This window comes from Lithobates pipiens, unplaced genomic scaffold (assembly GCF_037356315.1).
Source record: "Lithobates pipiens isolate NorthernLeopardFrog02 unplaced genomic scaffold, aLitPip1_a1.2 Scaffold_19, whole genome shotgun sequence".
Classification (NCBI taxonomy): domain Eukaryota; kingdom Metazoa; phylum Chordata; class Amphibia; order Anura; family Ranidae; genus Lithobates; species Lithobates pipiens.
This window is the reverse complement of record NW_027507764.1, coordinates 247,411,997-247,438,255: the sequence shown is the minus strand read 5'-3', so window position 1 is coordinate 247,438,255 and position 26,259 is coordinate 247,411,997. Positions and strand designations below refer to the sequence as shown.

Below are 26,259 nucleotides of genomic sequence, written 5' to 3'. Positions count from 1 at the left end.
ATTTTAATGTGATGCAAATGCAAGACTTCAGCCTAAATCTAATCAAACAGATAGGCATGCTTGTTCTATATCAGTTTAATAGTTAAAAGTCGATTTTTTTTCTTGTTTCACTTAGAAATTAAAATGGCCAATTAATGCAAAAGCTGTTTAACATATTGTAATAGAATCATCATTCTATTACAATCCGTTAGACTGCTTTTATATTAATTACTTTTCTTAAGCAGTTAATGTTTATTTACAGATTTTTTGTTTGTTTTTTTTTTGTTTTTCTTTTGCTTTATTTCTTTAATAGATTTGAGAAGAATGTACAAACAGTACAAACAGTGCATCAGGGATAAAATACAATAACAACAGTAGATTCCAGCATCAGCCCAAAGCCTTACATTTGTTAAAGTGAGACTATAGTTTACTGTAAATCTGAACTCCAGGCTTGGTTCACACTACTGCGACCTGAAAGTCACACAACTTACAGTGCGACTTGGACAGGTGACTTCCTGGTGATTTGCTGGGAACTTGAGTACTAACCTTGATAGGATTTTCAAGTGAGGGAGGGGCTACACCACAGGGAATACCTGGGTATTTTTCCTCTTATTTCTGATCCAAATCACATCGATATAGATGAGGATCCGACTTGGAGGCAACATCCATTAAAGTTTATGATCACAAGTTGGATAGAAGTCGTCTTGAAGTAGTATCTTTTCTCAAGTTGGAGCGACTTCAGTAGTGCTAATTAAGACAGCTCTCATTGACTAGCATGGAATTTCACATGTCATGCACACACAGATAAAATACATTTATGTGAGCTGTTTTACATGCCAAAAATGTGTATTTCTGTTGATCAAGTCCTGAGATCTAAACAAGCCTGCACAGTTAGATGTAGGAGACTTAGCAGTGGTTCCTGGCATTTAGCTGTGGGCGGACATCCCATTGAAAGCAATGGGAAGCTTGACAGCTCCCACAGATAATTGTTGCCACTCAGTCTGTGTACAGACAGGTAGATCTTCATGTGATCTTCATGTGAATGGCTTCCACCCACAGCTAACTGCTGAGACCCCCCCCCCCCCGATATCCCAGATCTAATCGCTAACAGCCCCATTTGCAAGTGTGAATGGGGTCTTACAGAGATAGTAAGAGGCTGATGCTCAGCTAGCTGGCTGACTCCTAGACTGAGTTTGGGAGAAGGAGCAGCATTGCACTGCACTAATGAGCAGGAAGCAGAGTCTGCATATTTAATGAGCAAAAATGGCTGCCCCCATTGATTTACCTAATTGCAAATATATAACCATACATTCTAAAACTTTAACACATAATAACAAGGTCATTTGAATCAAATCAATCTCTCACATTTTCCTTTAAACGATTATACATTCCTTTTAAACTTTCCAGGGTAGAATACATAGATAATGATCACCGACAAATTTAGCGAAATCCAAGTATACAAACATTTGTCTGATAAATGCAAAGACACATCAGTAATCCAGTGCAGCCACATTTTATCAAATTTAGTTTGACAGTATCTTCTAATATATAATCATTTATATACTGTAAAAGAACAGTGTTAATTTCAAGATCTGCCCCTGAGTCCATATTATAGCCAAGGTTATGAGAGGTTTCTGGAAGTTGGAAAAACTGGAATCTTCTAGGGGACCCAGCAGCATTAGTTTGGGTCTATTTTCCAGTTAGCCTACATATCCACTTGCATCCAAGAGGATCTCTGAGGTGTAATCATCATTCATTTATCATACGCATTTATCACTTATTGGTGGAATCCTTAAGGGGTTAGACTCACTTCAATAATAATTTTGGCAGTTATTAAAACATGTCAAAGAAATGGTACAGCAAAAAAAATAAAAAATCTAATTGTGGTTGGGTTTTTGTAATATTGGTTTTAAACTGAAAGCAAAAAGCTCAGTTGCTATGGGATGCACACTCTCAAATATGCTGCCTTGCTTGCAGCCATATATTTTGGAAATGCAATTTTTATTCATTGCAACATGTTATCATATATATTAATATAACTTCAGCTGGCAAATTAGCATAGGATTTATTTTAGTTCTGTTTGTATCAGAATAAATGTGCCCTTTACACTTCAAATCTTCAAAGAATTACAAAACAAAAGTATGGCTGGCTGCTTTTTCACAATGTAAACTATGTAAGATTATCTTAGCAGAGATTTGAACCCGTGAAGCTAAGGTTACATAGACACTGCCTAGAGGAATTCCAGGCATCAGTGCAATTTATGTAGGACTTGACCTAACAAGAGTAGTAGATATTCAGAATGGCAAAGCACAGTATTGGTTTGTATGTTTTTTATTTTTTATCTTATTATGTATTTTTCAACTTTAAACATACCCAAGCGCATTTTTTCAACAAAACCATTCTTTGGTAGGGCAGTACCCACAGCAACCAATCTAAATCCATCGTGATCTGACCTTGTTTGAGTAAAGTAATATTTCAAATGTTGTATTATTTGCTTCTTCAATTGTGTATGTAAAAGCCTGTTTGCCATTTAATAGGCCTTTCTTCTATTTAACATATCAGGATCACATACACAGCCTGACCTTGGACCTTTAAATTATTCTTATCACTGAGCATAGGCATAAACACACCCTAATCACCCCGTGTGCCAGTGCCATCCAATGTATCATCCAGTGTACAGAAGTGTATGGGCACACAGTCCGACAGGGAAGGGGGGCCTACTGTGCACTGTCATGCACTACACACCCCGAGTAATCCATTGTATTTTATCTGCAGCACTGGATCTGTTGCATCATTTCCTTGCCAGCTAGAAAGGGGGGAGGCAGGTATACCGCAGTACCGATCTAATCGGCAGTGCCCAGTACAGTGTGTAAAAACAGGACAGAGGAGGCTAAATTTGCTCCGATTCCCATCCTATCCCTGCTGAGTCTGCCCTGACCCATACTCCACCTCCTGACTTGCACACGCTTCTCTGAAAGTGCTTGTGAAGGTGGCAAATTTAAATGTAGAGAACACAGAAGCTGAAGCTCAGCCTGGGGCCATGATTCTTTGTCAGTAGCATATTAAACATCCCCTTCTCTCTGTCACTTCCTGGGGCCACGATTGTGAATAGAATATTGAACACCCCCTTCTCTCTCACCCCCTCTCTCTCTCACCCCCCTCTCTAGCCCCATCTCTTTTTCATCACTCTCTCTTTTTCTTGCTCACCCCCTCTCTTTCACCTTTCTCTTTCAACTAGCAAAGCTTATGCTCCCCAATGATTGGAGAGTTAATAAGTGAATGTGTATTATTTTAAAATCAAAGCACTAGACTTAGTAATACAAATTTACGAATGATAAACACATGTATCGGACCAGAAGCCACCCCAAAAAAGTTGATAAAACATCAAGTAGCTGGGTCAACTCTGCGCAAATAACTGTCTAACCATTAGGTATTCCCACAAAAACTAAAATAAATGATGTTTTGTATAGTAAACTACTGTATATAGAATAAATTTACTATACAAAACATCATATATTTTAGTATTTCTCCTGGAAATAAAAAAAGATACTGCATTGTTACTAAAGGAAACAGTATTGTTTGTACTTTTGCATACAAATCAACAAAACATATATTTGAATAAAGGAACTGAACCTGCAATCCCACCCCATGGTCCTATGCAAAAGTTGATAATTTGTTAATTTGTTAATTTTTTGTAAAACGTTGTTAATTTTTTGTAATATCAAGAGCTGACTTTCTTCACTTTGCTATTAGCCCATTAATATGATGGGCAACATCCCTGGCTAATAGGAGTGTTGAAATCAGCAGATGAAGGTATGTGAAGCCATTGTAATGAGAATAACAGGTTTTAACAGACAACAGGCATAACTAAGATTATCAGTCTTTTTTTATCATAAAATAATAGACTTACAGTAAAATAGTGTTTTGCGGCCTCTTAAAGAGGTGTTTCCATTTAAAAAAAAAAAAATTAAAAGTCAGCAGCTACAAATGCTGAAGCTGCTGACTTTTAATAATCGGACACTCACCTATCCCAGGGTCCAGCAATGTAAGCAATCCAAGCCCCACTCATCTCACCCTCCGTTCGGTGGCGCCAGCATTGTAACTGTGGGCGCCACACTGTGCCTTCACAGCCGGGCACCCACTGCGCATGCTTGCGCAGGGCCGCGCGCCGTCATTGGCTGCGCAATCATCCGGGACCTGTCACGTGTCCCTCCCACATGATTGACAAGAGGGAAGGGGCAGAGCTGAGACCTTCCTGTGCTGAGGGGAAGTGATGTCATGAGCCCAGGCACTGAAGGAGGCAGACTACGAGGAGCCCCCTAGCAGCAGCCATTTAGAGGTGAGTAAAAAAAAAGTTTTTTTATTTTTTTTTTTGGGAACATTCATGACATTTTTTTTTTTTTGGGTGCAACTCCACTTTAAGTTATACCATCCATAGTGCTTACTTGCCTATAGTGCAGCATGTGATAATGATGTCAAAATTTTGGGATGAGTTTTTACAGCTTCATGTCACAGCTTCAGCTGCAAAGCCCGGAGTCTGTCTTTACATTCCCATCACACTTATGAATTGCTATTATCTTCCTGCTATAATTAGAAGTCCAGATCTGAACATTATACCCCCTTTGCAGTTAGGAACAAGCTTGTTTCTTGACTTTGACCTCATGTCACTCATTTCTTAGTACCAAATGAAATGACATTGCACACTTCACTCCATTCATCAGCATAAAAGCATATTTACACATTCCAACCTGCTTTTACTAAAACAACTTGAGGTCAGAAAGCTTATATGTGTTTGTAACAAATTAACCTGTTTGTATTTTTGGATACATTTAAGCTCCAAGTTCCTCATATGCCAAGAGTCAGTTCCCTTGTGCACTTCCAAGCTTTTGTAGTGCCTGCTAGTGAAAACCCTGTAGTGACAGAGAAGTGTGAGTATCACATCTTCATAACAATTCTAGAAACTGATGCTTAACATTAGTTAGTGAAAGATAACATTTTCTACACATTGGGAACTGACTTTACTGTACTTGTGTCTTGTACTGCTGTCTCTTCCTTCAAATTTACCTCTATTTAAGAGCTATGGGAGTTCATTTACTAACACCGGAGAGTACAAAATCTGGTGCAGACGTGCATGGTATCTAATCAGCTTCTAACTTCAGCTTGTTCAATTAATCTTTGACAAAAAAAAACAACCTGGAAGCTGATTGGGGTCTCTGCAGAGCTGCACCAGATTTTGCACTCTCCAGATTTAGTAAATCAGCCTAATGGCCTCCATTGAAATCTTAACACACACTTGGAAACGTGTTGAATATCAAGATTCTGCTGGAGGCCATAGATCTTAAACGGAATAAAGTTTACCGGAAAGGGGTAGTAGAATATGTTAATATGAACGCCATTCTTTGTCCTTTTTTACCCATCTCGAATGGTGTTAAACTACTTGCTGACCAGCCGCCATCATGAAATGGCGGCAGGTTGGCTCCCTTTCCCAAATCGCGTAGCTGTACGGTGGGTGCTTTGAGGGGTATAGGGGGCGCGCACGTAGGAGCTGATTCACGTGCACCCACATTCACAGACCTGCAAACAGACAGGTCTTCGCTCTGTCAGGAGAGTAGTGAGTGATTGTCTGTTCCTAGTAATTAGGAACAACGACTGGTCTCCTTCCTCAGTCAGTCCCATCCCCCCACAGTTAGAACACACTCTGAGGGAACACATTTAGCACCTTGATTGCCATTAGTGTTAACCCCTTCCTTGCCAGTGACATTTATACAGCAATCAATGACTATTTTTACCTCTGTCAATGGGCCCAAAAAAAGTGTCAAAAGTGTCCGATCTGTCTGCTGCAATGTCGCAGTCTAGCTAAAAATCGCAGATCACCGCCACTACTAGTAAAAAAATAAAAATAAATAGAAATGCCATAAATCTATCCCCTATTTTGTAGACGCTATAACTTTTGTGCAAACTTTTGTCAAAATCAATATATGCTTATTGCAATTTTTTTTTACCAAAAATATGTAGAAGAATACATATTGGCCTAAACCGATGAAGAAATTTGTTTTTAGTTTTTTTTTTATATATATATTATAGCAGAAAGTAAAAAATATTGTGTTTTTTTCTAAATTGTCGCTCTTTTTTTTGTTTTTTAGAGCAAAAAATAAAAACCGCAGAGGTGATCAAATACCATCAAAAGAAAGCCCAATTTGTGGGGAAAATAGGACATAAATTTTGTTTGGGTGCAGCATCACATGGCAGCACAATTGTCAGTTGAAGCAGTGCCATATTACAAAAAATAGCCTGCTCAGGAAGTGGGTAAATCCTTCCGAGACTGAAGTGGTTAAAGTGGACTTTACCAATAAAACATCTAACCTTCATTTTTTGCCCCTTCACCATTTAAAATTGCTGGATAACAAGTAGTAGTAAAAAATTTAACTCAGAACCCCAGCTTCTGCGCCATCCACCTAAGTGCCCTCAGATCATTCAGCGATCCCTGAAATCCTGACAAATCTGAGGATCCCAGATCTCTTGGGAAAAGACTCCAGTACAGTTAAGCAACACTTACATAATCACTACCTATTTGTTGCTTTCTCCCAAAATTTGTGCATTTAGCAAGCCATTTATAAAACGTTGCATTATTTACTTAGTCCTGAGCTGCTTGACCACAGGGCTGATATACACAGAGCCATGGTGCCACTCACTGGCATTCAGTGCTTCTGATCATGTGACCACCGTAAAGAAGATTAAACATATAAATAAGCACAGGGGGAACTTTTCATTTTAGCTGTTTCATTTTAGCCTTTCCTTTTACTTTAAGCCTCAGACAATTTATTTTTTTGCTATCTGTGTCCCATTGGGGAGATTTATTTGTACTTTCCATCTTCGAGATGCAACATGAAGTGGAAGGAAGTATCTCCATTATTAGAGGATTTCCCCTTTTAAGTTGGTCTTACATCTGAATAATTTTGTTAAAAAAATTAAATTTTTTAGAATATTTGTTTGATTATCTTGGAATTTAATTGGGACAGTTCAATGATCTGTTTTGACCCGAGCAACTGAAACAATTGAAGGGCAAAGGAATTTTTTTGTTGAATCTAATGGGAAAGAACAAACTTCTAATCGTTGATTTTGCTTCTGGTCGAGCATACATTACATCACTAGGCACACCAAAATGACATTGACATGGTACTCAACTGAAAAGTCATTCAAAATTAGTGGAGCCCATGCATTGAATGGTCTAATCAATTTTTACACTTTCTCATTCAAACAAAATTCTACAGTTGTTAGACAGGTGTTACCTGAGCAGGTGACTATTCCTATTCCAGTGACAACTTGAGAGTGAATTTTCTCAGTGGGGACACTGATAACAATATAAACCTGACAGGCGTTTTAAGCCTTCCCAAAAGGATTTAACTATACATACACTTTAAGCTCCACCCTTTCATAATGCTATTTTTCACATTGTGTTTTTTTTTTTTTTTTACCCAATCAAAGGTTTATTGTTGTCATACAGGGTAAACACTGTACACAAATTGACATAGAACAGAACAGAACATTTTAAGTAAATACATTTAGGTGAATAGAGGTATCGTGAACATAACATACAGTAACTTGACAAATACCATTGTCAAAAGTATAGAGAGAGAGGAAGATTACCAGGAAAGACATTTCAGTCAGAGAAAACAAAGTGAAATATAATAAAATTGAGTCACCAAATGGAAGCTTGGGTAGATGTCCAAGGGGTCATACTTTGTTGTATTTCCACTGGCAACCCCTATTTATGTATGTGATCCTATATATAGGCAGGGCTGCATCTATCAGTGCCTTCCAGGAAGACAGGGCTTCCTGGAGAATCTCCTTTTTTGCATAAAATAAAAGGTAGGAAATTTATAATTTGGAATGATGAGAACACTGAGCATCCTCATGAACAGGGCCAATTCCCGGCAAACCGGGAGGGAGAGTTGCAATCTCAGATTAATTTAGTTGAACACCGCTGACCAATAGGACAATATAATTGAGCATTCCCAGAAAATGTGAAAAAATTTACCTATAGGAGCAGATGGGATCCCTGTATGGTAAAATACAATGGAATACTGTGCATTCTTTAGTTGGCAGCAGAGGATCTGACATTTGACCTTCAAGTACCAGGGGCAAGTTGAAGCCCTAAGTACAGCCTGGATGAACCATAGTGATTTCCAATTCTCATGTAACTAATACATGTTGTGGCTGAAGTTCCTGTTTAACTGCTTCCCGACCGCTGCATGACAATATATGTCGGCAGAATGGCACGGATGGGCAAAAGGGCATTACAGGTATGTCCCCTTTAAGAAGCGGTGCTGCGGGGGGCGTATGCCACATTCTCCATGACCGCGGGTCCTGCAGACTCGATGTACGCCGGGTGCCCACGATAGTTAGATGATAGAGATCACTACTCTCTGTCATCGAGAGCAGTGATCGTTGTCGTGTGTGTTGAAGCCCACCCGCCACAGTGAGAATCCCTCCCTAGGACACACTTAACCCCTTCATCACCCCCTAGTGGTTAACCCCTTCACTGCCAGTGTCATTTACACAGTAATCAGTGCATTTTTATAGCAATAATTGCTGTATAAATGACAATGGTCCCAAAATAGTGTCAAAAGTGTCCAATGTGTCCACCATAATGTTGCAGTCATGATAAAAATCACAGATCGCTGTCATTACTAATAAAAAATATTTATAATAAAATGCTATAAAACGATTCCCTATTTTGTAGACGCTATAAATTTGGTGCAAACCAATCAATATACGCTTATGGCAATTTTTCTTACCAAAAATATGTGGAAGAATACATATCGACCTAAACTGAGGAAAAAAATATTTTTTTATATATTTTTGGGGGATATTTATTATAGCAAAAAGTAAAGAATATTGAATTTTTTTCAAAATTGTCGCTTTTTTTATAGCGCAAAAAATAAAAACCGCAGAGGTAATCAAATACCACCAAAAGAAAGAACTATTTGTGGGAAAAAAGGAGGTCAATTTTGTTTGGGTACAACGTCGCACGACTGCACAATTGTCAGTTAAAGCGACACAGTGCTGAATCGCAAAAAGTGCTCTGGTCAGGAAGGGGGCAAATCCTTCCGGGGCTGAAGTGGTTAAGACATCATTGCTACTATAGCAGCATTGTCTTTAAGTGAATACGAGCCAAATAGACCACAGGACAAAATAAAGAAAAAATATGCACTGTTTAAGTACTGTAGATTCATTTATAAGGTTAGGGAAAGGACAACTGCCAATTGTAGTGTGGGTTTTCTAAATTATTGGAGGATTTATGCTAATCCTTAAGCTCATTTCTCAACAGGTGTCATTTTTATTATTTAAACGAGTGAAATAATACTGTTCTGTCTTGTTATTCCCGTGGTGTTCTAATCTAGTCAAAGCAAGGCATTTTATGGAACACTGAGAAAAGATGCTATTGTCTCCATGCATATATTACAGAAAAATAAAATAGACAAGCAACAACGTCAATTATATCGTTAGTGCTTTTTATTTGTAAATATAAATTTGACTACTTTTAGACCTCTAAAATTTCTGTTAGCTGTAGTGGCTTTTGTAATGGCAGGTTTTAATCAAACCAATGCTTTCCCATGCAAGGCAAAGCAACTGCTTTGATATAATGCCCATCTACAGCAACACACTTAAGCCGCGTATACATGATCGGATTTTCTGACGGGAAATTTGTGATGACAGGCTGTTGGCAGAGAATCTGACCGTTTGTACATTCCATCGGAGAATTGTTGTTGGATTTTTCACGGACAAATGTTGGATGGCAGGTTTTAAAATTTTCCGCGGACAAATGTCTCTTGTTGGAATATCCGAGCGTGTGCACACAAGTCCATCAGACAAAAGTGAAAAAGTACAAACACGCATGCTCAAAAGCAAGGATGAGCCAGAAACAGTCGGTCTTGTAAACTAGCGTTCGTAATGGAGAATTAACATTTGTGACGTGGCAAATTATGAAATCTCGAAATGCAGCGCATAATTCTCTTCTTCTTTAATGGGATAATAATGAAGCTGCTTTGCTGGTGATACTGATGGAGTTATTGCAAACAAATTTTCAAAGGATTTTTTTTCTCTAGTGATATCAAGAATAATATTATTATGGTTTTTTTTTTTGTTGTTTTTTTTGGGCAAGTTACCACAACACCATTATCCCATAGTTTTTAAGATTCAAAGATACAACTATGTTGGTGTCCCTTGTCAATTTTACATTGTATTTTTTTAAATGTAACTGCCTATTCCTAAACTGTCATTTCAAGTAAAACACATAGCCAAGTATTATTCTCCACAATTTTTTTTATTGTGCATTAAAAAAAGAAAACAAATAAAATTAGACATGCTATCTGCCAATAGAACTTAAAGCGGGAGTCCACCGTTTTTTGTTTTTTTTTAAAGCCAGCAGCTACAAATACTGCAGCTGCTGACTTTTAAAATAATGACACTTACCCGCCCAGCGCGCCCGCGATGTCGGCACCCGAAGCCGATCTCTCGATCGTCTCTCGGGTGCTGCCGCCACCATCTTGGGTATGGGAATCAGAAAGTGGAGCCTTTCGGCTTAATTTCCCGGTTCCCTACTGTGCATGCGCGAGTCGCGCTGCGCAATAAGGATGGTCCCCGCTGTCTCTGGGATCCGTGTGTTTCCCAGCAGGTGGCGGGGGACCTTCGGAAAGGGGTGTAGATTCTGCGGAAAGGGGTGTAGCGTCTGAAGAATCTACGCCGGAAGTGGGTGCAGATACCTGTACTGTACAGGTACCTGCGCCCCCCCCCCCTGAAAGGTGCCAATTGTGGCGCCGGAGGGGGGGAGGGTTCCAATGAGTGGAAGGGTGGACCTCTGCTTTAAACAAAAAGTGCATTCTATGCATCCAAATATATATATATATATATATATATATATATATATATATTCAACCAAAAAATAAAATAAAAGCCACATGCATGTATCCTGCTTCTTAATATAGGGGGTCAACAATGCTAAGAGTTGGTGAAAGCAGGGCTCCGTCATCCGGAGATAATTCCGAAAAATCATCTGGATTATCCACCTGGAGCTCCCACAGCAAAGGCATATGACATAATTAATAAAGCAACCAATTTTTGGTCCAAGAACTCCCCCTCCTCCTGTTCCTGGACTGGACTTGGGTCAAAGCAATAACTCCAGGGCCAATAATAAATAACACGTCATCTCCTCTGATTCCGTAACATGGCTGGTTGACGAATGGCCGTTCAGAAACAAACTGAAAAGCATGAAATGAAAAGCGTGAACTGAAAAGTGCTAAATGAAAAGCGCGAAAATAAAAGCACAAATCAACACTCACCAAACTTCTACTAACACTAAATTTGCAGAAGGAGCCCAAAGGGTGGCGCTAAAGAGCCGAAAAACCACGTAGTACGTTACTACGTTTGTGTTTGTTGGCCAACAATTCCTTGCCGTTTGTATGCAAGACAAAATCCAGGCACACACCTTTGGACAAAAGTCTGAGGTTCTGTCTGCGGAAAATCCGATCGTGTGTACAAGGCTTTACTTTTCCTTCTCTCCTATGCTATTCTGTTTAGCTGCCAATGGTGAAAAAATGTATTTCAAATTGAAAAAAATGTAAACATTAGATTAAAACATTTAAGCTTAAAAAATGTAAATAAAATTGATCCCAGGTATTACAGTTTTCCTTTAAGCATATTTTAAAAATTATAGAGTGATATTTAATCATCCCAGCAAACCTGTTCTCACTTTGTTTTAATATTAACAAGTAACATAATTTAAATACCTTAGTGTGCCACCTTTTCCCACAGGATGTTATACAGCCCTATTCAGTTGGAATGTTGTATGCAAAGACTGCAACATGTTAACAAAACACTTCTTATTTGGATGAGCTAGTGTAAATCGTGCATTCCTTACTTACCCATTTAGATTTTATCTTGAAGAAGATGGATTGTATATTTCACTGACTAAACTGATAGATAATATATACATCATTTTTTTTCTATGTTTTACAGGATATCAATGCTTCCATGACAAACAGCACAGTAACAAGCAAACCACCTGTAACTCTACGGCTAGTTGTGCCTGCAAGCCAGTGCGGATCTCTTATAGGAAAAGGGGGGTCTAAAATTAAAGAAATCAGAGAGGTAAGACAACGAGCATTTTACAAATAGTATTAAATCACCTTGGGCATTTTGCTTGGCACTAATTTAAAAAGCTGTTTGCAAACCCACCGTATCTCAAAAATGTATATTGTATTCATGAACATTATTAATTCCCTGTAAACCAACTGCCTCAGTAAATTGTGTGTATATGATTTAGTAGGCCATATCTCTAGTCCTAATGACAGTAATAGGGTGTACATTCATGAATATTGGTTAGGCACAAAAGATGGTAGTCATCACTGTGCGTACATAACAAATTCAGTGCTATTTTTAGCTCAACAGCACTTTTCATTCTTTGTAGAATATGCCATGTCCTGTCAAAAGTTGACCGTACACAATACGACACTGGCTGAAGATTTAACAGTAAAACTGGACCATACTATACTTTAGTAAGTGTAGTGTAGGAGTGCTGAATTTAAATATATTATACATGGTCAAAGACAGGGCCCCTAGAAGTTGCTCTCCTGCAGTGGGGGTATCATTAGGGATTCCCAGATGTGTTTCACAAGCTCAACAATACCGCTTCATTAGGGCTGAAGGCCTGTCTGTATATATTTTGCTGAGCCCCCAAAATGCATTGGCTTTTCTTTGTTGAATAAACACTTCTATTGGACTGTTCAACCAGTTGTGACACTCTTAGCCCTTGTACACACGGTCGGAGATTCCGACAACCAAATCCGTCGGATTTTGTCTGACGGATTTTGTCCGAAACTGTTGTATACACACGGTTGGACAAAGTTGTCGAAAAATCCAACATGATGACGTTATTTCGTTACGACGGGACTATGTTCACGCTAGTAGCCAATAGCTTTGGTGTAGGAATTTGATCTGAGCATGCGTGGCACTTTGTCCGATCGGAATTCTCTACACATGATTGGAGTATGTCCGATCGGAGCATTTTGTCTGAAAATATTTCCGGCAAGTTGGAAAAGTTGGTCCGACGGATATTCCGACGGAAACAGTCCGATGCAGACCACACACAGTCGGAATATCCGACAAAACGCTCCGATCGGACACATTCCGACGGAATCTCCGACTGTGTGTACAAGGGCTTATCCTTCCTGTGCCCTAGTGCTCACTATCTAATAAATCACTGATCTGGAACAAGTATGAAGCAAGTGAATTTGACCTGCATGCTAAGTAGCAAAACAATGATAAGGAGCATAGCCTCAGAGATGCTGGCTAATAAAGCTTAGAAAATGCTGATGACAAAAAGAAGAAACTCCCTAGGATAATTGCCAAAATTGGATCAATATATTTTTGTATTATTCTTTAGTAATTATAAGTTTTAATATTATTGGATAGGGAAATCATGCAGTCCATTTTAAGCTCCTTGCTAATTTGGATATTACTATTTATTGTGGGAAACCATCCCTGCTTAATTAATCTTAATATTAGGACCACACTTCCTAAGATCATTGTAAACTGTAAAAATTTTATTTTTTATAGCTTTCTACATAAAAAGTGAAAACTCGCACCCAGTCTGCTCTTATGTAGACTTTCTACTATGTTGCAGAAAGCTAGAAGGGCTTGCTGTAAACATATGATCATACGATGGGGACTGAATAGCTAACTCTATTAATTACTATGGAGGGTTACGGAAGGCATAATGGCAATGCATCACTTTATGGCCCACATAAACTGGAGCTAGGGCTTTCCAAGATTATACATGGGAATCATTTTTATATATGTATATGTGCAGTGGCTCTCCATTGTTTTTTCTGCAAATACTAAGCTATTTATTTTCATTCTGTTGCTGATTTCTGAGGTGCAGTCTTTTATTATTAAATAGTTTCTGTCTGAGGAATAATTATTACAATGAACTTTGAATGTATATGTGTGACTATGAGGGTTACTTTGAAGAATTATTTTTTGAAAACTTGAAAGCTGCTTTACAAAGCAGTGTTTCAAAGGGAAATAAGCAAATAGTTCCATTAGAAACGTGAATAAAAAATGTATGTCTTAGACAGTAAAAGACCAGAAGCTTTTTTTTAAGAGTAGACATATGAGAAAACCATGCACAAATTGTTGACTCTAAGGGGGTTATTTACTAAAGGAAAATCCACTTTGCACTGCAAGTGCACTTAAACGTCGCTGTAGATCTGAGGGGGACAGGAAAATAAAAAACAGTATTTTAGCTTGTACATAATTGGATGATAAAATCAGCAGAGCTTCCCCTCATTTCAGATCTACCCCTTAAATTTAGAGCGACTGCACTTCCAAGTGCACTTGCAGTACAAAGTGGATTTGCGTTTAGTAAATAACCCCCTAAGTTTGAATTTTGCCACTGGAGGTAAAAAGACACTGTTGTAACAGTACTTTAAGCTTGTGGTTTGTATCGTGTTTTTCTTTCTTTCCTTCAATTTGCATTTTTACTAAATTTTGTTTGTTGCATTTATTCTGCATAATCTTCCAAAAATTAAGGCGATGTTTTACAGGGCGATAATATGTCTTGGCTAAAGTTTAAAGAAATTGCCCAAACTTCACATACATAACTCACATAAAATGTTTCCACAGATGCAGTGAAATCTCAGTAAAAACTGTAATATGATTAAGCTTTGTTTTAGTCTGTTTATTGGTTTTGGATGTGTGCTCAATGGAGAACTCCAAAAGTAATGCTAAATTAAGTAAGAAAATTGTTAAATAAATCAATGGCAAAATATATGCCTTGTAGTAGAGGAATCCTGGGCTGCACACTGTCCACTGACCAAGCAATACATACTCGTCGCACTGTTATAATATAAACTATAGAATATGGTGTTTAATTTTAATAAATTAAAACAAGATGATATAAGATAGATTACAAACTGGGAACCCACTTATTATTATTTGTAACTCTGTCAATAGGACACAGTTGTCCAGATCTGCTGCACATAACCTCTGTCTTTTGGCATCGTTAGAGCTTGCTTGCTTATGGTGAGAATATTGATTGATCAGACAGCTGCACAAGGTCAGAGGAAGGGGCAAGAATTAAAAAAGACAAATCTATATCATCTACCCAACTCAACCCACCGACCATCAAGTATATATATATATATATATATATATATATATATATATATATAAAGGAAAGGCAGTTACAAAGAGAGGTCACATAAAAAGTGTTTAGAATAAAGGTAGTTGATACATAAAAAATGTACTAAGGTACAAAGTTACATATCTCAATATCGTTGGAGGTTAAACATATATAGACAGTTGTAAATAACATCTTTACATTTAAAGCAGGTATAAACCACAGCTGATTAAAAAAAGAAAACCTTTAATATGCATCACATATTAGCACATTATGAAATACTTACCTTAGAACACAGCCCTCCCGCAGTGCGCTGTCACCGCTGAGAGGGCTGACATCTTCCCTTGGCCTTTCTTCCTGGATTGCACACTCCAGCTATGTCATTGGCCAGAGCTGCAATGATGTCACTCGGTTCCAGCACGAAGCTTTGAAGGTCCGGCAAGGTACCTTCAGAGCACATGTGCCAGTGATGTCACAGGTTGCATCCAAGGTGAATATCTCCTAAACAGTGCAAGTTTAGGAGATATAAATTTTACCTACAGGTAAGCCTTATTATAGGCTTACCTGTAGGTAAAAATCACAAAGCGGGCTTTACTACAGCTTTAACATCTTTAACCGCTTCAGCCCCGGAAGATTTTACCCCCTTCCTGACCAGAGCACTTTTTGCGATTCGGCACTGTGTCATTTTAACTGACAATTGGGCAGTTGTGCGACATTGCACACAAACAAAATTGACGTCCTTTTTTTCCCACAAATAGATCTTTCTTTTGGTGATATTTGATCACCTCTGCTTTTTTTTTATTATTATTATTATTTTGAAAATAACGCATTATTTTTTACTTTTGCTATAATAAATATCCCCCAAAATATATAAAAAAATGATTTTTTTTCCTCAGTTAAGGCCGATATGTATTCTTCTACATATTTTTAGTTCTACATATTTTTAGTAAAAAAATCGCAAGAAGCGTATATTGATTGGTTTGCGCAAAAGTTATAGCATCTACAAAATAGGGGATAGTTTTATGGCAATTTTTTTTTAATTATTTTTTACTAGTAATGGCAGAAATCTGCGATTTTTATCAGGACTGCGACATTATGGCGGACACATCGGACACTTTTGACACTATTTTGGGACCATTGTCATTTATACAGCCATCAGTGCTATAAAAATGCACTGATTACTGTGTAAATGACACTGGCAGTGAAGGCGTTAACTACTAGGGGGCGATGGGGTTAAGTGTGTCCTAGGGAGTCACTCTCACTGTGGGGGGGTGGGCTTCAAGTCACATGACAGCGATCACCGCTCCCAATAACAGGGAGTGGTTATCTCTGTCATGACAAGCCAGAATGGGGAAATGCCTTGTTTATATAGGCACTTTGCCGTCCTGGGGCTCCTTGACAAAATCGCCGGGAGACCGGCGGGCATTGAGTCCACTGGTCCCGCGGGCATGGTCACGCTATACATGGTGGGCGCTTGCCTGCTATCCCCAGCTCTTATAGGGGATGTACAGGTATGCCAATTTGCCCACCGCTGCCATTGTGCTGACATATATTGGCGTGCAACGTTCAGCAAGCGGTTAAAGACATTTTCCAGGTATGGATATTTTTAAATAGCCACATTAGTCCAGCTTGGACCTATGTAACTATGCATATACCATACCTGTGGGTTCTCCCTAGAAGCTGGAAATCACGGTGGTAGACACCAATTCTACAGTGATCTCCACTAGTTGCCCTGTTGCATCATGAACACAGGAAGTAACCCAGTCAGAACAGGTGCCATTTGCATTTTCCCAATGAATGCAAAGTGTTCTATGATTGGATGAGGTGGAGAGGCAGGGTAGTGACGTCGTGCTTTCCACCTTATCCAATCAGAGAGAAATTTACAGCTTTTAGAAGGATCCCACAGAAGTGATCAAAATAGGACCAAGTGCTACATGAACTTGGCACATTAATGGTTTCAGTAAGGATAAAAGATGGGGTGATATTCCTGCTTTACAGCTCTGGATATCAAAAGAAACCTATATCTTTCCCGTGAGCTTGTATGTGTCACTTACCTTATTTTGACATTGAAAGATAAGAAAGTAAGTGAACTGAGCACTTTTTAGCTTGAGCGGCACCAAAATTGGGTATAATTGAGTATTCTAAAATACTACTTGTGTAATTTCATTTGTATTTGTGCATGCAGTATTCAACAAGCTGTTCATGAATCGTTATTTCAGTCTACAGGCGCTCAAGTTCAAGTAGCAGGGGACATGCTGCCCAATTCAACAGAGCGTGCAGTTACTATATCGGGCACTCCTGATGCCATCATCCAGTGTGTTAAACAGATTTGTGTTGTCATGTTAGAGGTGAGTCTAACGTACCTAATTATTTTTGATTTTGTTTACTGAATTGGACTACAAATAATGTTTGATTAAATAAATTCATCATTTTCATTGGGATGAGTATGCTATCCTAGCTACTGATACTGTTTTCAATGGACTGGACTATTTATCAAAATGTCTCAGTAAAGAAATGAACGAGAATGTGTTGCCTATTATTGGATAGTGTTAGGATTAGAAAAAAAAATATTGCTATGGGCAACAAAGGCTACCTAAGAGTGTTCTTTCCTTAGACATATTGATGAGTAAGCCCCATTTTTGATAGAAAAAAAAAAAAATCTCATAATATAAGTTGAAAATACCCATATGCAGCAGTTACAGAAACTATACAATCATTTCAGATTAATAAAATGTAAATAATTTATTACACACTTTATTCCCTCAACAGTCGCCGCCGAAAGGTGCCACTATTCCTTATCGCCCAAAGCCTGCCTCTGGACCTATTATTTTTGCTGGAGGCCAGGTAAGAGCGGACACCATTTTGGCCTCAGCTGGAAATCACGCCGTCCTGGCCCAACCTCAACCAGCACCTGTTAGTTTACTCTGTTTTTCCTGGTATAGTATAAGAGTACATGTTGTTTTTAGACATTGCTTGCACATAGTAAACCAGTTCACCCCAACTGCTTTGTCATTTCAGAATCGCTGCAGTCCCAATTATCACTTTATCGATTCCTCCTGTTTACCATGCATTAAATGGTTCAGAAAGCATTGTGCATGCTGTCTTCCCATTTTAATTAATTTGCTAATTAATTTACACTTTGAGTGCCTGTTTCTTATTCTTCATTTACTACAGATCTGATTTAAGAGGGTACTGAAGTGATAGGTTTACCAAACCACTATACAAGTCAAGTATAGTTTTTAAATGATCAAGGAAGAATTACAGAAGATAATTGAGCAGGCATGCCAGACTAAGTTCTTGTTCCGTACTCTTCAGAAAATATATAATATGCATTTATGCCTTTGTTTTGTGTGAAAGTCCACAAATATAAATAGGTAAATGCTCATATTGTGTAAATAAGATTTCAGCACAAAGCAGCTTCACTTATTCACTAAAACAAGTAATTATTCACTCTGTTTTTTTTCTAAATGCATTCTCTGCATTAAGGTAAAAAACCTACTGTGATCAGTTCCCTTCTAGGCACCCTAAGTACTTACCTGTTCATGATCTCTGTCTAACGATGTGCCCGAGAACAACAGCTCTACTCTCTCTCTCTCCCCTCAATAGACAATGGAGGAATTAGTGGGCAGGGATGAGCAGCACTGTGTATGTCAATAAACACACACATCCTGATTTAGGATTGAGCCCACATGAGTGCCCCCATAGAAAGCAGCTTGCTATGGGGGCACTCGGATGGGAATAGTAGCCAGCAGAGCTGGAAGAGGACCCCAGAAGAAGAGGATGTTGAGGCTGTTCTGTGCAAAACCATGGCACAGAGCAGGTAAATATGATATGTTTATAAAAAAAAAATGTGTGCTTTTGCAATCATTTTAAAGTGATTGTAAAGTCTCCTTTTTTTTCCTATATAAATAACAAACACGTTCTATTTATCTGTTCTGTGCAGTGGATTTGCACATGGCAGCCCAGATCCTCCTCTTCTCGTGTCCCTCCTCTCTGCTCCTGGCCCCTCCCCACTGTCGAGTACCCCCACAGCAAGCAGCTTGCTATGGGGGCACCCGAGCCGAGCTGCAGCTCCATGTATCAATTCAGACATGAAGCTGCAGTTTGGCCCCATCCCCTCTCTCTCCTGATTGGCTAACTGACTTTAATTGACAGCAGCGGGAGCCAATGGCCCCCCCACTGTGTTTCAGCCAATCAGGAGGGAGAGTCCCGGACGGCTGAGACACACGACTGAGACATTGCTGGACAGAGATGGGGGCTCGGGTAAGTATTAGGGGGCTAAGGGGGGTTGCTACATACTGAAAGGGTTTTTATCTTAATACATACAATGCATTAAGATAAAAAACCTTATGGCTTTACAACTCCTTTAAATATTCCCTCCAGACAAGCAGCTCAATAAACAGTTGAAATACATATATGGGAGCTGTTTTACCTTTCACTGGATTTTTATTTCTGTACATTCAGTTCTGAGATTTACACAGCCTTGCCCCACAGCAAAGCCCCGTTTGGCAGGGAAGGAGACACAGACACATGTCCCCAGTCAATGACTGAGCAGTGAAGGGGAAGCAGAAGACTGATAATCTCATTGCTCTGTCAATCTGCTCTCTTCTCATAAGTTTCTTGTAAGCAGATGAGCACTGCAACACAACTGCCTCTCCCTCTCCTAGCCTGGGCTCTGCTGTACATGGGCTGCAAGAGGCTGATGCCAAGACTATTTCTGTTTCTTGCACTGCTTGCTTTACAAACTTAAAGCTGAACTTCCATAATTTTTTCAACTTTCCATCTATTAAATCTTCTGCCCTTGCTGTTTTAACTTTGGATAGTAAAACATTTTTTTTTCTGCCAGCAAATACCTTATACAGCCCACTTCCTGTTTCTTGTCTAGTAAAAAGCCCAGGCTTATGACATCATACACAGCTCTCTCTCTCACTCTCGTGAGAGTTTGCCAGTAAGGGAGGGGGCTTCAGCTGCCCACAGTTAAAATGGATGCAGACAGACTTAGTGGAGGGAGATTTCTGCAGCATATTTGGCAAGTACAGTATCACAGTTTATATAAAATAATATGCAAAGTGGTTGGAGGGAAGCTTCAGAATGGCAAAGATGTTTTTATTACAAATTATGTGAGCAGACTGCATTTCCTCTTTAGGCCGCGTACACACGGGCGGACTGTTCGCCCAACTTTGTCCGCTGAACAGTGTTTGGGCGGACAGTCCGCTCGTGTGTGGGCTTTCAGCGGACAGTTTCAGCGGACAGTTGGACGGACAAGGTTTTTCGGAAATTCCGAAAAACTGTCCGCTGAAACCTTGTTTGAGCGAACAGTCCGCCCGTGTGTAGGCTTGTTCGTCAAACAAAGTTGCGCGCATGCTCAGAAAGGATTTTCACGCCGAAAGCTATAATGCAGTGTATAGGACGTCGTATTTTTCGTCCCGTCGTACGTGCCGTTCACGTCATCGCGCACGGTTTCAGCAAACTGTTCGTTCGTCGTGTGTGGCCATGTCCGTCCATGCTAATTTTGAGCGGACTGTTTGCCGAAACTGTTGGACGGACAAAGTTGGGCGAACAGTCCGCGCGTGTGTACGCGGCCTTAAACTCAAATGTTCTGTAATAAGCAAGTTCAGGAAACTACAGGTCACCGCTATTATGCAGGAGGGCTGATGTTTCAAGGGGTAGCTGAAATGGAAGGATCCAAACCTCTATTTATTTTTAGCATTGTAAAAAAAAGTGAGGCATTTCAGCAGAATTCATAACTACCCAAGCAGGTATACACTTATAATATTGGATTACACTCGGTCTAGAGTTGTTTAAATCAAAACAGGTGAATAGTACTGTTTAACTGTTACTTAGTACTTAGTACTTACTTACTAAGTACTTACTTACTATAGCTGTTACTTAGAAAATGAATGAATATATACAAATCAATGATTAAAGAACATCATATTTAGGAAAATGTTATAGTTGTTATAGTTGTGGGTGGCTATGTAAAAGTAGATTAAAAAGGTAAAACTGAAAAAGAACAAGAAACCTTTATTCACTCTTTTAAAAACAGGTTCCTATATGTTTTGGCATACTCTTTCTCTCTACAAATGTAACCAACTGACAACGTCAAAGAAAATGTATTTATAAGACGCAGTAAACAATCCAGCTTTGGATTAGTATGGCAAGAAAATAATATATATAAAAAAATATAAAATATTTTCTTTTCAGTTAGGGAGAAAAATGAGCTGCTTTTTGCTCATGGCACTTCAAAGTCCCATCTGCAAGACTTATGAGGCCTCAGTCTTTCTCCTCTATGAGCTGGGAACCTGTTGGTGTTGAGGTGCAGACTGCAGACCTCTAAGGTCTCTTTATTTGAAACTTGGTAGCAAAAGGCTGGAGTAAAAAATGTAAATACTTATTTACTATCATCTTCCTGTATCTACCCTGGATTATGTAGAGCTGTTGCACTTCAAAAGCTTTTTCAAACAGGCAACAGAGGGTGCCTGCTCCTACCTTGTTAGTCTGGCCCATTAATCACTGCTGGAGCCCTGTCAAAAGACCCGTTACTTCTAAGTATTAGGTCCCTTTCACACGATAGGCCTGCTCAGATCCGCCTGTCCATTTTTCAAAGTACCTGGCATCTACATTTTTTTATCGCTAGGTTCAAGAACTGTCAGATTGGTGAAGTGGGCATGTCAAGCTATATGCAATTATCAACTTTTAGGAATAGTCTATATTTACATAGGATTTTCAGAGGGTACATCATGGTGCTTGATACAAAGTATTACTGTTATTTTAGTTTGGCAGTAGACAACCTTGGAGAGGTGGAAATCTACATGAACAACATGGAGGCGGTCAAGCTCAGCTCATTTTTTTAAAGAGACCAGAGGTCAGTAGTATTTAAATGCACAGTGCAGTAGTTAGGAATAAAGCAGAGTTCAGGGGTCAGTAGTATGTAACACAGAGTTCAGAGATCAGTAGTATGTATAGCACAGTATAGGAGGTCAGGATTAAGTAATGCATAATTCAGAAGTCATTAGTATATAATGCACAATACAAAGGTCAGTAGTATTTAACACACAGCGCAACCATCAGTAGTATTTAATGAAAAGTTTAGAGGTCAGGAGTAAGTAACATAGGGTGCAGGGGTCAGGAGTAAGCAATGCAGAATCCAGAAGGCAGTAGAAACTAATGTAGCATGCAGGGATCAGTAGTTAGTAATGCAGAGTTCAGAGGTGAGTAGTATGTAACACAGAGTGCAAGGGTCAGTAGTATGTGATGAACAGTGCAGAAGTCCATAGTATGCAAGACACAGTGTAGAGGTCAATACACAACTGCCTATTTGTTGCTACAGCCTATACCATTTACAATTTCTTCCTCTTAGGCTGTCGCCACTATGATGTAAATGAATGCCAATGTTGCTGGCAGGCACACACATGCATCTACATCGTAGGTAGCAGCCTTATACAACACTACCAGCCCAGCACTGAGGACTTTTCATTACATCATGCAACCTTGTACATCCTGTTGCCCCCAACACCAAACCCCTGCTGCCCTTTCACCCAGTTCCAGCCTGCAGTCACCTATTCTACAACACATTTTCCCCCTGGTCTGCCAGAGCCTCCCGTGGCTGATTTAACACAGAAACATTTCGTGCTTTGGCACTGCTGGCTGCTGGCTGGACAGGGCCTTACGTATTAATTGACAATAGCTCTCTCATTCCTGTCTGGCCCAACTCCTTTACTAGGACTTGCCTCAGCTCTGTTTTACATACAGTAATGTGGTTTTTCACACTCTGATGTGAGAGGCTTGCGATCTCACTGCGAGATGGCTGCATTGATGGGTAGATCACAATCAATTGGTTGCCAGCAGTGGCATTTCCAGCTTTCATATTTAGGGGGGGGCAAGGACAAAAGTAGGAGGGCCAACTATAAAATGCAATTTTATATATATATATATATATATATATATATATAATGTATATATCCTGACAATGGGTATCAAATGCATACAAATCTACAATATTGAGACCTGTACTCCCGCAACAATGCCCCTATACATACAATTAAAAACAAAGGAAAAATGACCTGCGCACTATCCCAAATCCCTCTGCCTATTTAAATAAATGGATGTTTTTTGCTTTGCTCCAGTGGCCACCACTTCCCACCCAAGGTACGTCTTATGATGTCCTTGACTTTGCGGGGGTATATCTGAATGATGCCTGCAGCTACAGGCATTATTCAGATATCAGCTTTTTCAGCCGGAGACTTCCTGCACCATAAGAATGATCATAGCAGCTGTTCCACCGCTTGATCATTCTTATGGGCAGCGAGAGGGGACACCCCTCCTCCCGCCGGTGCAGTACCGACTCACCGCTTCCATCAGTGAGTTGAACACAGGATTCGCCGCCCCCGGATGATAACGATAGTAATTTTTGGTGGACCAGATGGTCACCGGAGTCTCTATGATCGTTTGGAGGCCAGCCGCGATGTTATGACGTCACGCCCGGCCTCTGCATTCAAACGAATGGCGCTGCCTCTGTTGGGAAGCCGGGATTGTTTTTTTATTTTTTTATTTCAGGCTTCCCAGCCTAGAGGTGAGATGTGGGGTCTTATTGACCCCATATCTCACTGTAAAGAGGACCGATCATGCCATATTCCTATTACAAGGGATGTTTACATTCCTTGTAATAGGTATAAAACTGATCAATTTTTTTTTTTTAAGTGTCAAACAAAAAATATAAAAGTAAAATTAACAATTAAATTCTAAAGCGCCCCTGTCCCCGCACGCAAAAGCAAACGCATATGTAAGTCCCGCCCACATATGAAAACGGTGTTCAAACCCCACACACAATAATTCTAGCCCTAGACCTCCTCTTTAAAGCGTTGCCTATGGGGATTTTTAGTACCAAAGTTTGGCACCATTCCAGAAGCGTGTGAAATTTTGAAGCGTAACATGTTAGGTATCTGTTTACTCGGCGTAACTTTATCTTTCAAATTATGCAAAAAAATTGGGCTAACTTTAATGGGTTTTTTTTAAAGCATCGTGTTCGAAAAATTGCTGCGTAAATACCGTGCAAGATAAAAAGTAGCAATGACCGCCATTGTATTCTCTAGGGTCTTTGCTAAATAAACATATATAATGTTTGTGGGTTCTGTGCAATTTTCTAGCAAAAAATTGATGAATTTTACATGTAGGAGAGAAATGGCAGAAATGGTCTGGATGGAAAGTGGTTAAAGTGTAATCTCATCTGCCTCTCTCTTCCTGTCCATCTTCCTCTGCCTCATGGTAGAACTCAAATTTCTCCCAGGCAGCCTCTGCTTTGTGAATCCCCTCGCCAGGGAGCATGCTGGGCTCTGCAGTTCCCTGCCCCATAGGAGGCTGTGTGGGGCCACTTTAGTTGGAGACTACATGGCCCAGAATCTTGTGCTGCTGGTGGAGTCCTTTCTTCCTGCAAGTCGCTCCCTTTCCTGCCAATGAGGATGCAGAGGGAGGGAGCAGATCAGGCTCCCCCATGTGTACTTGCACCTCTTCTATATACTGACACCTCCCCCCTATCTACTCACACCCCGATATACTGACACCCCTTCTATTTACCAGCACCCCCTCAATATACTGACCTAACATCCCTTCTATATACTGACCCCCCGTCAATATACTGACCTGACACTCCTTCTATATACTGATACCCCCTCTATGTACTGACACCCCTTCTATATACTGACACCCCTTCTACACTAACACCCCTTCTATATACTGACACTGCCAATATACTGACACTCTTCTATATACTGACACCCCCAATATACTGATACCCTTCAAACAGCACCCTCTATCAACTGCCCCCCCCTCATATACTTCACCTGTACTGATATTACAAAACTTGCCAAGTTTAAATAAATGACAGGAGTGGTTAAACCACCTCCCCCAGGTGGTATAAAGCTCAATGTAACAATACACAGTCTCCCCCTCCTTCCGCCCTGGATTATACATGCATTCAGGGGACTTGTGTGGAGTGCAGTGCTGTGATGACAGCAATGGTAATGATCTCCATCCTGTCATCCCTGATCCTTTATATTCAGGTGGCTGTGCAAACAACTCTCGCATTATGCAGAGTGTCAGCAAGGATAGGGAGGGGGGAGAAACTGTTATTCTGGAGGTGGCCCGAGCAAGATGCAGGGCTGCATGGCAACCACTACAACAAAAGGTGTTTTAATTGGGGGGCACATGAGAGGGCACATGAGAGGGCACAGCATAATGTTTGGGGGTCAGGGCCCCCTCTGCCCCCCCAGTGACGCCACTGGAACTATTACCCCGGAGAAGACATTCACAATTATTTTTCAAGTACTTTATCATAATTTCCTTTTAAACAACATTGGAAATTTGTATAAAAGCAACATAGAAAAGTGTAGCTTTTATCTTCATTTGCATATTGTATACACAGAAACAAACTAATATTCTTAATGCCCATCTGGCAATGCAAACTTGCCAGTGTATCACCTCCCAAAGTAAACTCTTTATGTAGAATTTTTAGTAAATGCATACATATTTAATCTTTAAACTCTATTACCTCAGCGTGCAAACCAATAATAAAGGAAGTGATGAATTTAATATGAGGCTGAACAGTTTATACAAATGGGGTGGATAGGCAGTCCTGTGCTTATGTGATGAATTTGTAATTGATGAACAAAGTATATAATAATAGCAAGCTATCAAGCTATCCGTGTTTCCCATAGTAGCCTGTAAGACTTGTATTGGTAACACATAGGGGTTGGTTTACTGAAGGCAAATAGACTGCTAAATATTTAGATTGCTAAATATTTATCAAGACCTACGCTAACAATCATGACCCTTGTATGGGAAACCTCGATATGCAAAATCAACTAATATTAGCTATCAAATGTCCATGATGGATGGTGCAGTTAAATGAAATTATGTCAGTGCATGTGTACAGTTCTTAAATATTATTTTACCTGTATTGTATGGGCATTTACCAGTCTGGGGAGTAGACAAATACAATAATTTGTAATATGACTGCACTTAGGGTATAAATATGTTTACCATCATGCCTCTCTATATATGGTTTTGTTAGGCAAATCATTTTTTGTGACTCATTTGCAAAG

At 39.6% G+C, this 26,259-nt stretch overlaps 1 protein-coding gene across 21 annotated transcripts in view; it reads left to right on the top strand.

Moving 5' to 3' along the window:
• The window catches only part of LOC143996687 (poly(rC)-binding protein 3-like), a 1,318,080-nt gene that overhangs the window by 1,250,766 nt on the left and 41,055 nt on the right, over positions 1 to 26,259 (top strand). For 18 of the 21 annotated variants that reach the window (XM_077491910.1, XM_077491899.1, XM_077491898.1 and 15 more), the window contains 4 exons: positions 11,998 to 12,129; positions 17,380 to 17,508; positions 17,930 to 18,073; positions 21,936 to 22,025. In XM_077491910.1, coding sequence (XP_077348036.1) covers positions 11,998 to 12,129; positions 17,380 to 17,508; positions 17,930 to 18,073; positions 21,936 to 22,025 — 495 coding nt within the window. The remainder of the gene's footprint in view (positions 1 to 11,997; positions 12,130 to 17,379; positions 17,509 to 17,929; positions 18,074 to 21,935; positions 22,026 to 26,259) is intronic. The other 3 variants (XM_077491906.1, XM_077491908.1, XM_077491907.1) reach the window with 3 other exon arrangements.